General features: G+C 39.8%; 1 protein-coding gene across 1 annotated transcript in view; it reads right to left on the reverse strand.

The window, feature by feature from the left end:
• Positions 1–919: 919 nt before the first annotated feature.
• The window catches only part of AASDHPPT (aminoadipate-semialdehyde dehydrogenase-phosphopantetheinyl transferase), a 37628-nt gene continuing 25780 nt past the window's right edge, over positions 920–12767 (reverse strand). The window contains exons 5-6 of the mRNA XM_087756529.1: positions 11190–11267; positions 920–4991 (exon numbers count right to left, since the gene is read on the reverse strand). Coding sequence (XP_087612655.1) covers positions 4821–4991; positions 11190–11267 — 249 coding nt within the window. The 3' untranslated portion in view covers positions 920–4820. The remainder of the gene's footprint in view (positions 4992–11189; positions 11268–12767) is intronic.

Genomic DNA, 12767 nt, shown 5'->3' on the forward strand with positions numbered 1-12767 from the left:
AACATAAAAAGGCAGCTTTAAAATGTATTAAAAGATAATAAGTTATTCAGCTGTTAGTAGTGATGCAAAGTATTTCCTAACAGATTATACACATTCATTGCAGATACTTTTCTATTTGCGGTATGAAGAATAGTTAGTTATAAAGCGGCTACTGGGCGGCCTCTATAACACCTTGTTATATGACAGTGCTTCTTTACTGCTTTGTAAAGTAGAAATAAAGGCATCTAGGTACCTCAAGATGTTGGAGGATCAAAGACACATTTCAACTGAAATACCCATTTTCTTACTGTTTACATCACTTATAAATCCAAAACAATTTTTCAAGTTTTTTAAAGAAAATCCTTGTGCAAGCAGAAGTGCCTTTTCTGTGTGAATAAGCTCCTACTACAACATGAAGAACCTTTGTGTCTTACAAGAGTTAAAAAAAATTTCCTTACATGTGTAAGTACCACTATGCAACACTGTAGCCTTGTCTTTGAAAATACGTATCTTCTTTGAAGCATTAAACCTCACACTATTGCAATTTAGACCAAATGACGAGACACTCGCTCATCAACGTAGAAGACACCAATATTATGCCATAGTTATGTCAAGAAACTAGGTGGCACATTACCAAATTAAACTTGCAGGATGACACCAGGGAGCGGTCCTGGAAGAAAGACTTGAACACACCTCGTCACACGAGAACGCCACAGAGTGGACGGCTGGTCCAGACCTTTGTTTCACGATTCATCTGAAGGATGTCACTAGGAGCATGCAGTTTTGTGTTCCCATAAATTGTCTTAGAAATAACAAAGGCATGTTAGGCAAGTGTTTCACTATTCCCGCCTATGTCTGGATCTAAATAATACTGAGATAAAAAAAAAGACAACTCTGAAAGGTAGAACCATAAATAGGCAACACAAAATCAGAACACAAACACAAAATAACCCACTTTTTATTTCAATAAAGAAATTAAACTCAATCTTAGCAGAAACAGGAGTCATACATAGTATCTGGCCATAAAAACCTGTATGTACAGCACAAGAAAATACGCGGCTTTTTGAAAAACTTTCAAAATGTTGTCTCTCTTGAGAATAATTCAGAACTTATTTTCATGCCTACATTTTCTATACAGTGTAGAGCAATCCAAAATATTCATATTCTGGAGGAACATGAAGCACATACATTTGATCCCACAATATAGTAACAATATACATCTCGCGTAGGTTTAGAGACATTGTTGAAAGGTTGAGTGAATTCATGTGACACACTTTTCAAAGTTACAGATTTTCACATCAAATGGCACCAGTCTCGTCACACAGCTGCAAATTGTCTTGAACACAGTTTTATCCCCTGAAGTTCCTAATCCACTCTAATGATGTTTATGCAAGATACACAAAGGTTTAAAAGGGATAACATACCCAAACTAAAACACATTTATTCACTTTTGCCAGTCTGTTCACTGAAGACCAAAACTTTTTAAAACTTTTTTTTTTATTTTTAGGTCAGAGACTGTTAATGGCTACTCCTCAGAAACATTGGGTTGATCCGCAGTCTAGGGCAGCAGATCTGATCTAAGATCTAAATCTGTACTTTGAGAAACATGGAGGCTGGTCAATCCTGTTCCATAGGGAAAACAACTACCTAGCCCCAGCCCCTGCTGGGAAAGGCTCACATGGAACAGAGCTTGTGTTTTTGCAGCTTCTTACCCTTAACCAGGTATGTGGTATGGGCATCTGTAGGGTAGTACATAGAAAACAAAACAGATAAAGCAATGGAGCTCTGGAGAAGGAACCTGAAGGCCAGAGGGCTTCTAGACATAACCGGGAAATTTCTTGCAGATAGAAGAGTGATAGGAGACCAGCAAAGGTCAGCTCATCCGCACTGGACTGGGCTAACAACCTGAACTAGGGCGGGAAGCTGGAGCTCGGCTGGGCTAGTATTTCTGAAAATGGCAGAGACACTCTACAGACGTTAAGACTGTATTCTGAGGAAATGCGAGGAAGCCACTGTTGTGGCCATGTGTGGATACAGGGCTCAATTTTTTACACAAGGGAAACTGTGATGGTGAAATAATAAAAAGAAAAAATCTTAGAGCTGTGAGATTACATTAATTTATCTGTACATGCTAGCAATGTTTATTTCGATACGTGCCTCTACAGTACAGAGATGCCCAGAAAAACATTCTGATGACTTTAATAAGGATTGTTTGCATTCATAAAGAGTCAGAGTGTCTTGCTGGCCTTTGAGCAGCATGGTTTTAGCTGATAATTCCGTAACTATACAGCTGCTCTTTCCCACAGTGTAAAAATTCTGTTTGTTTGCACTGACACTAAACAACCTGACTCAAGTGGCTCTTTGCAAGGCATTACCATCACCTAACCTTTATTGCTACCTCAGTTAAAAAAAAAAAAAAAAAAAAGAGAAATTAATCTTATTTTTCAAATAGCTCAGTGTAAATCAAAGACATGGAAAAAAATCATAATGTGAGGAACTGCAATTTTCTAGACAATTCTGTCTGGACTGTTAGAAACTACGCTTTTATTTCGTGGAAAGCTAACCAAAACAAACTCCTTTATTTTTCTAACCATTCTAGATATAGTCCTGAAAATTATCATATTCCTGGCAAGCAAACCAAGTGTAATTTTCTAATTTAACAAAATTGGTTTGTCCTCTACTTACATGCAAGCACAATATTATAAATAATTTCATTAATACTTTTTAAACTCTTTTCAATGAGAGAAAAATTGTTTTGAGACACTGTCATCAGGCAAAAATAAATCACCTCCAATACAAAATGAATTCCTTTATCCCCAGAAATCTAGATCTGAAAATTCTCTATTCATCTCACCCCATATTTGCAGTTCATTTTGTTCTCCCAGCCAAAAAGTTGGCAATTTAAACTGGTACAGCTGCAATTGATGGGGTCCTCAGTGACTGGTGAGGAGAGGCACGTACCGGACCAGCTAACAGCCAGCCAGCCATGGAGCTCAGTAATCTTCAGCTCCTCTTACTCTGAATAGGCCTCCTTATTCTGCAGACTTTCAAAACCTGTGGCAGAACAAGTCCTTTCTTTCAGCTTGGCAACACTTCTAGTTATTGCAGCTTTTCAGCACCTTCATGTGCTTGCCCATCTGGGATTATAGAACACTTCAGGTAGAACAGAGTAAAACAGAGTCAACTGAATCAGTTAAAAATACCGTGTCCCAGTAAATGATATCATTACACATCCACTGAATAGCCTTTTCTGGCCTCCATGGAGTGTCAATTATTTATCGCAAGTTGTATTTCATTTAAAAACCAACAGTCTGGAATATTTGACTTACAATTTTTATATACATTATTCTATATTTCTGTTAACTTCAGATTTGAAGTTACTGAACATCTAATTTAACCCCTGCGGAGTCTGGAGAGAAGAGTCACGGCTTCACTGATTTGCAGTTTTGGAGGAAAAAAGCAAAACACCAAAAACTCTGATTAGTATGCAAGATGAGTCAGTCACTGAAATGGAAACAAAAATATTAATCAGAACTGACAGAAGTAGGAAAGATTAACAGCATATTTGAATTCAAGATTATCTACAGCAAAACTCCAAAAGCTTGTATAATATTGTAAAACTCATATCCTTCTCTCTCTAAACCTTTTCTTTATCTTTGTAATAAGGCATGGCTTCAATGGTTACACTACAAGTAGTTTCTCCTTTAGTCAGAATACAGGGTGCAGCCAAGTTGTACACAAACCTGAATTCACTGAAGATGTATGTTTAACTGTAGGACAGAAATGAACTCTTTTTAGTTGTGGAAATCATTCCATTCAGTATGACTCATTCTGTTCAGTACGTTTTCTTACATTTAGACATACCATAATGTACCTATGACTTCTAGAAAGAAAAGTGAGACATAATGGCACAAAATAGGATTTGTTTTGAAAAAGAATATGAAATACTCTAAAGGTGCATTCAAGATCTACAGATCTTCTCCAGAAATTTTAATTCACTGTAAGACAATAAAATATTCTATCTTCATATGTTATGACACTATTTGGAAAAAAGTAAATAGGGGTTTTTTGTTGGTTCCACCCCCAGCCAAAACAGTACAGATGTAAATGCAAGTCTAGGAAAACTGAACTGCTGTTTCACTCGTATCTATTGCTGAGGGAAAAAACGCAAAAAGAACTGTTAAAGATCAAATCCTAAGTTACATACAGGAAGCTTTAATTAACAAAGACTGTAAGTGAAAAGGATATGAAATACTTCTAAAGTTAATTCCTCAAAGTAGTTTTGGACAGATGTAGTTCCAAGACTACTAAGATTCAGACTTCTTCAGCCTGCTATTAGACAAATGCAAAGTGTTGTACAAACACTTGCACCACTTAGTAACAGCAAAAGGATTTGTACCAATTCTTCTGGCTTTATTCATCCACCTGAGAATAAAACTATTATTTTTGTAAGAGAAAAGGCAGTACCATAATTTAAGCTTCAGCATAAATGAAGTATAGAAACACATTTTTATATATTAAACACTTGCTGACTAATCAACAACATTATTGTAGCTCTGCTCTCTGTTCCTAGCATGGGTAATTATTGAAGTGTTAGAACCACAAGCAGGTAGAAGCAAAGAAAGCATGTGGTCAGCTCAGACTTTTCACTCCGAATTCCTTCAGCAAGGAAACATGCATCTTCCTTAAGATATTGATAAAGAATGTCAATTTTAAAAAGGTGAAAATCAGACTGTTAGTTTAAATAAGGAAAAACATGTTTCATTTACACATGTACACTTATTCCCACACTCTGAATTACATAAAGTAACAGCATAACAACTTTGACAATTTTCTTTTTCTTATAAGCATTCTTGTCTTGAATGTGAATTCTGTTTCACTGGACTCTCCGGCTTAGAACAAAAATTATCCCAATATGCAGAATCCTCAGGTGCAACTGGAATACCAGACGCAACTAAATCTTCAAAAGTCAATAATGTGAACTGTGGTTGGTTAGGCTCCATGGAACATACCTAAGGAAAATACATATTAGTATTACATGAAACCATAAATTTCGATTTTCTTCCGCAATATTCCCTGTCCAGTTTAAACTACACATTGCTTACTGAAGAAGAAAGAAAATACTCCAGTTGAGACCAATGTCACTGTCCCTAATGTAGTCTATAGAGTAACTAATGTAACAGTCCACACAGGAAAAGCAAGTTTTTCTCTGAAACTGATAAGAGAATGCTGTAAATACCACAGAATGAGTATTTAAGCCCAGAAAAAAAGGAAGGAAAAACCCACTAACAAACCCAAACAAACTGTACTTCATTCTCCAGCAGACATGATTATTTGAGATGATAGCGTGAGGATTTATTCCACTACAGGTGTGCCTATTCATATCCTTTTTAATACCAGCAGTCACTGAAGTTGTGCATGCTTCTCTCAAACTCATGCTATTTAAGGACAAAAGTGGTCACAATGAACCCACAATTCCCCATGTTAAATCCAGATTAAATGCAGACTGAGATGTTAGAGATGACAGTGTCATGGTCTCTGTGTTAGTACCATCGCTTCAAGAAAAATCACATTTCAAAGAAAAAAAGGTTTGGTTTTTTGAGCACATGCTACTGTGCAGCCTGCTGTATGTTATCTGCAAGTGTAATTCTTTCCAACAGCAGGGCAAAGAGTACAGCTACATGAATCAAACATGAATATAGCTGATCCTTCTGAATTCGGGATTCGCTCAAGCAACATATTCTTAATGTTTAATATTTGATAGAATTCAGCAGGGCTACTCTGCAGTGGGGGTATTCTCTATATCACACAAACTGACACATTTTTGATGAAGGCCAAGGTACTGTTAACTCCTCGGGGAGCGAATAGTGATGTCTGGTAATCACAGAATGGCTGAGATTGGAAGGGAGCTCTGGAAGGGATCTGGCCCAAGCCCTCTGCTCAAGCAGAGCCACCTAGAGCCAGTTGCCCAGGACCATGTCCAGACAGCTTTTGAATATTGCCATGGATGGAGACTCTACAACCTCCCTGGGCAATCTCAGTCACCCTCACAGTGGGGGAAAAAAAAAAAAAAAAAAAAAAAAAAAGTTTCCTGACATTCAGAGGGAACCTCCTGTGTGTCAGCTTGTGTCCACTGCCTCTGGTCCTCTGCCTGGACATCACTGAAAAGAGCCTGGCTCTGTCTAATTTGCATCCTCCCTTCAGGTATTTAGATACATTACTAAGATCTACCTGAGCCTTCTCTTTTCCAGGCTGAACAGTCCCAGCTCTCCTGGGCCTTCCTCATAGGAAAGACATTCCAAGTCCCTTAATCATATTTGTGGTCCTTTGCTGGACTCTCCCCGGTATGTCCATGTCTCTCTTGTACTGAGAAGCCCAGAACTGGACACAGTTCTCCAGGTGTGGCCTCACCAGTGCTGAGTAAATGGGAAGGATCACCTCCCTCGACCTGCTGCCAATACTTTGTCTAATGCAGTCCAGGATGCCATTAGCCTTCTTTGCTGCAAGGGCCCATTGCTGGTTCACGTTCAGTCTGGTGCCCACCAGGACCCCCAGTGCCTTTTCTGCAAAGCTGCTTTCCAGCTGGCTGGCCCCCAGCATGTCCTGGTGCCTGGGGTTGTTCCTCCCCAGGTTCAGGACTTTGCACTTCTCTTTCCTGAATTTCATGAGGTTCCTGTTGGCCCATTGCTCCAGCCTGTCCAGGTCTTTCTGGATGGCAGTATGACCCCCTGGCATATCAGCCGCTCCTCCCAGTTCTGTGTCACCAGCAAACCTGCTGAGGGTACACTCTGCCCCATCACCCAGATCATTAATGAAGATGTTACACAGGATTGGACCCAGTATTGACCCCTGGGGTACACCACTAGTTACTGGCCTCCAACCAGACTTCATGCCACTGATCACTGCCCCCTGGGCCCAACTGTTCAGTCAGTTTTCAGTGCCACCTCACTGTTTGCTTATTCAGTACATACATCAACATTTTCTCTAGGAGGATCTTATGAGAGACAGCATCAGAGGCAGAAGGTACTGAAGTTTAAGTAGACAATATCCACTGCTCTCCCCTCATGTACCAGGCCAGTCATTTCAGTGTAGAACTTTACCAAGTTGATCAAGTATGACTTTCTCTTGATGAAGCTAGGCTGACTAGTCCTGATGATTTCTTTGTCCTTGATGTGCCCGGAAATGGCTTCCAAATTAGCTGCTCCACCGCTTTTCCAGAGATCGCGGCGAGTCTGACAGGCCTGTAATTCCCTGAGTCTTCCTTCTTGAAGACAGAGTGACATTTGCTTTCCTCTAGTCTTTGCGCACTTCTCTCAGTCACCATAATCAACCAAGGATTATGGAGAGTGGCCTTGCAATGACATCTGCTAGCTGCATCCCATAAGGCCTCATGGACTTATGTACGTCCAGTTTGCTTAAGTATTCCCTGACCTGATCCTCTTCCACCAAGGATACATCTTCCTGACTCCTTCCCTCTGGTCTCTGGGACCTGGGATTCCTGAAGGCCAGTCTTCCCAGTAAAGACTGAGGCAAAGAAGGCATTCAGTACCTCAGCCTTCTCCATGTCCTGTGTACTCAGGGCCTCTGTCTCATGGAGCAAAGAGCCAACATTTTCCCTAGTTTTCCCTTTGTCTCCTGTGCACTTATAGAAGCCCTTCTTGTTGCCTTGGACATCCCTGGACAGATTCAATTTCATTTGGGCTTTAGCTTTCCTAACTTCATTCCTGGATGCTCAGACAATGTTTCTGTATTTCTCCCAGGTTACCCATCCTTGCTTCCACCCTCTGTATGCTTCCTTTTTGAGTTTGAGTTTGGCTAGAAGCTCTTTGTTCATCCATGCAGGCCTCCTGGCATTTTTGCATGACTTCTTATTCATTGGGATGGAACTCTCTTGAGCTTGGAGGAGGTGATCCTTGGATATTAAGCAGCTCTCTTAGGCTCTGCTTCCCTCCAAGGCCTTACCCCACATGACTCTTCCAAGCAGATCTTTGAGGAGGCCAAAGTCTGCTCTCCTCAAGTCCAGGGTTATGAGCCCTCCTCCCTGCCTCCAGGATCCTGAACTCCACCCTCTCATGCTCACTGCAGCCAAGGCTGCCCTTGACCTTCACATCCCCAACAAGCCCCTCCCTTGTTGGTGAGTAGGAGGTCCAGCAGAGCACCTTTCCTCATTGGCTCCTCTATCACTTGGAAGGAGTAAGTTGTTGTGAATGGGCTCCAGGAGCCTCCTGGATTGCTTATGTCCTGCTGTGACTCTCCAGCAGAATATTGGGGTGGTTCAAGTCCCCCATGAGGATCAGGGCCTGCAAATGGGAGGCTGATTCTATCTGTCTGTAGAGGGCCTCATCCACTTTTTGGTCAGGTGGCATATAGCAGACACCCACTATAATGTCACCGTGATTTGCGCTCTCTTTAATCCTAACCCATAAACTCTCAGCTGGCTCCTCATCCATCCCCATGCAGAGCGCCATGCACTCCAGCTGCTCTCTCACATAAAGGGCAACTCCCCCTCCTCATCTTCCCAGCCTGTCCTTCCTAAAGAGCCTGTATCCCTTGATCGCAACACTCCAGCCATGGGAGCCATTCCACCACGTCTCCATGATCCCAACAAGATCATAGCCCTGCAACTGCACACAGATCTCAAAGTCATTATGTTTATTCCTCATATTGTGTGCATAGTGTACAGGCACTTCAGAGGCACTCCAGCATGTTGAGTTCCTGGAGAGGGTTTGAAGGATTTGTCCATAATGGTGCCTTGTAGGCACTTGCTTGTTTACATGCAAGTGCTGGAGGTGACCTCACCTAAGGCCCATTTTGATTTTGTTATTCCTTCCTGTCACATCAATGAAGGTAGGTCAGTAAATAGGTAAAAGAGCAAAAATGTCTATTCTCCGCTTCAGTGTTTGAGCAGTAAGCTACTGTTAGGAATATATGGAGAGACAACAAAGAGGTTTGTGTTTGTTGTAACAGCATAGCAAAACTCAAAGTTGTCCAATGAAGACAAAGCAAAAGTTAACTGAGCTGCCTGTCACTTTATATCCTCACACAAGTGACATGGTGTTGAGACATTCCTGTTCATCTGGCATTTTGGAGACGAGGTAAAGCTGCAGGAACTGTGCCTAGAACCATGTAAGTAACATCACAGATGCATACCAAATATGAACTAACAATCTACTTAGCTCAGAGGCTTAAGAAATCTAGTTTGAACTTCAGCACGTTTGTCTGAAGACAAGTGTGTTCTGACTGAATTCATCACAAGTCCTGTGAAATTTAGCAAGTGACAGGCAAAAAGATATTTTGTAGCCCACATAGGAATTATAAAGAATTATAAACTCAGCCATCTTTCATTGAGACCTGCCTCAGATAACTGTCTAGATGTAGGTAAGAGTGCAGATAAACATTCTGCCTCTTCAAGTATATAGCAATCACTAGTGGACATTTTGTTAAGATTCTTGACATGAGAATTTAAATTATAGTACTTTAAAGTAACAATTGGCCTTTCCTGTAAATTGTAGGTACTTGCTACCAAGTTGGGAAGAAAGATCACTGAAAGTACATGTTCTGCAAACAGGACATAATGAATTACTCTTGTGATAGCAGAGAGGGAACAGAGACAAGCATTCACATCCTGAAGCAATAGTATAATATTTACACACTCAATTTTTTTAAACTAAGATGAAGAACAGCTTTTCCTCTTAACACATCTAGCAATACATTGAATCCTTTTTTACAGTTCTGTTAGAAAGAGAGAAGGCCACTTTTTTTCCCTCCACATTCCTGTTAGAGTCCTGAAAAGGCACAATGCAATAGTACAGAAATTGTCACTTCATTTCCATATTGGGGAGTCACAGAATGCTCACTTGTCCTATTTAAAATGACCTTTTTTCAGTGAATTGAGCTAATGAAATTTAGGTCATCACAAATTTAGTCAGTGGACAAGTATGGCTTTGAGACTTTCTTGATTCAAAGACTTTTCATCGTAACTCTCGACACCATGCCTGTTCTTTCTATCATAATTTTAAGGTGTGTGACAGTGATGGTGAAGGTCGATACTTAAAAATCCTGGATTTTTGTAGACTACTTAGGGAATTGTCTTTAGAAATAACGACTGCCACCTTTTTTCACCTCAGACTGACATTTATCAGTATTCCTGTAGGAATGATGATATGCAGCCCCACTGGGAAGTGTGTCCTGTCAAACAGAATGCACATATTTTCCTTAAAGAATATTTTAGCACTGATTTACCACAGTAAATCCTCAAAGGTAGTTTAGACGTCTTTTTTTTAATCTAACCAATACTAGTTAAAAGGTCTGCCTCTCTGTGTTATCCATGATCACAGACTCAGATTTTATGACCATGATAGATGTTTGCATGACCACTTTCATCCTTTCGTCCATTCATATGCTAATTATTTTTTTCCTAGTTCCTGGCAGAACCTTTGTATCTAAATAACAGAAAACAATAACCTATTTTCTTTTGAGCAACTAAAACACCACAGACAATTTGTCTCACTTTTCTTTGCTGACTGTCTGGCTATTTCAGCTACAACTTGCTAGCCTGACTCAAATTTGACTTTTATTACTATTTTCATGACCCAGGTCTTTGTTAAATTACACAGAAAATCCTGAAAAGCTTTTAAGTAGCTTTGTTGCTTCTCTCAATAAAGAGACCACATGGAATGAAGACTAACACGGCTGTTCTTCCCATCTGTTGGTTGTTGTTGCTTGTCTCAAGGGTTATCTTGTCATGATGGGTGTTTGAGAGATGGATCTGCTCTGGAATACATGCACTGACAGTCCCCCATTAAAATCAACTTGGTGAGGTGCCGTACTAGTTTAGCAGTCCAGATTGGTTCACTGCCTCCATTTCCCTCTGTGAAAACAATTTTTCGCACGAGTACTAGCAGGCTGTGACAAAAATCACTTAATCTTCTCTCGAATGAACACCCTGAATGCTGTAACATTTACATTCCAGATTTGTCATTATCTGTTGCTGTCCTCTGAAACCATTTCTCCTTCCCAGACCTTTCCTGAAATAGGCACAACAGAACTAGAGGTAACAGTTCAGTAACCACCTGGTTAATACTGTGCTTAAGATAAGCTTTCTTCTTGGCCCTGCATCTGAGATAACACACTTTTAGCTACAGCATCAGACTAAGTTTATGTTCAAGTGATTAGTTACCAAGATTTGAAAGTGTTTCATAATTTCTTACATCAGAATGCTTCTGTCCACATCCCTCCTGTCTCCCGAGAGCCACTGCAACATGATGATGGTCATCTAACCGGGTTTCCTAGTAAAGATGAAAAATGGCAATGTAAATGCATTTTCTTTACTCTGTTTCCAGCAAAGACTACGTAAATGTTTAGAATATGGTTCAGAACAATAGCAGAACATAATTTAAAATACTTTAAAATAATGACATTTGAAAAGCAATAGTCCTTTTTAGCAGTTTTGTTGGAGAGCTCAAGGATGCAGACACATTAAAAAGTCAGCAGAGCTGAAATGGTTACTATAGGTTACCATCATCTGACGATTTGTAGATATTTATATTCAATTTTGTGGCCTTAGCATTACTTTACCAGTCCCTTCTAAGTCACAAGCCATGTAACCTATCTTAGCTATCCGTTTTCCAGTTAGATGAACTGTGAACTTCTGGGAGGTATTCCGAAAAACAACAGTCTAAGTGTAAACTTAAACCAATGACTCTCTCACTCTTGGCTTCAGACAGCATGTAAGATCACAACTTCAAATTTCTGACATGGCAGTCCGAGCACTACTCTGTGTAAATACAAATCAGTTTTCCTCAAAAAACATTTTTAGGTATAAACCATATTACTAAATATATAGTTATATCTATTTAATAGTTTTGTTTAAAAGTGTTTTCCTCTAGAAAGGCTAAGAATTCATCCTAAGCAATTAATTTCAGAAAAAAGAACACTTTTATATGCTGTTTCTGAATAATGCTTATTCTATAGTCAAGTCATAATCCCGTTGGCTTTTTTTTTTTAAATATATATATTATATGTAGTAAAAGGGGGAGGGGAATGTTTTCCTTGCTTATTTATCCAAAAATTTTCACATAATTTCTGCACAAACTTTCTAAAATGGAAATCAAGAATAACAAGAATTTTACCTAGAAAAATGAATAATTTAGATATCAGCATTAATCTGAAAATCAGCTAGTAGTCTGGATATTCTCCTGGGAGGTATGACTGAACCTCCAATTTCCACTTCCTTGGGAAATACTCTAGCTACACTATATTACACTATATATTATAATATAAAGAAATGTTGGATATCATGATGTCCTATTTACTCTGACAGGTTGTTGGTTACAGTTTTTTTTTCCCCCTTTCAATCTAAGCAAACTGTCTTAAAACAGTGCTGTCAGTCTGCATTAGGCTTCTCTACAGCTCATCTACTCTATAGGATTTTCAAAGATTTCAGTTGCAAGGATACCATTTCTGTGATTCCCAAACAGGCCGGTATATAAAAAAAGTGCCAAGATGCTCAGCTCAGATCTCTTCAACCCAGCTCAGCCAAGACAGCAGCTGCTCTCGTCACGTGTGGCAGCAGCACAACTGTAAGGCTGGGGGACTTTACTGGCAAAGATGTGGGTGTCTTGGCAGATAGGTGCTGGTGTGGGAGCAGAACTGTGTTTTTACTTTGATCTTTTCAGCACCAAAACAGTGCCTATTTGACAGACTTAGCAGTGAACTTTGTATCCTTCACCTACTTAAAAACAAGGCGTCAAGCTCATGTTGTTTTACCTTTATGCAAAGAGTTAGTA

Source organism: Nipponia nippon, unplaced genomic scaffold (assembly GCF_047370975.1).
Source record: "Nipponia nippon isolate SJK-2023a ecotype South Korea unplaced genomic scaffold, ASM4737097v1 scaffold_2, whole genome shotgun sequence".
In the NCBI taxonomy this organism is placed as follows: Eukaryota; Metazoa; Chordata; class Aves; order Pelecaniformes; family Threskiornithidae; genus Nipponia; species Nipponia nippon.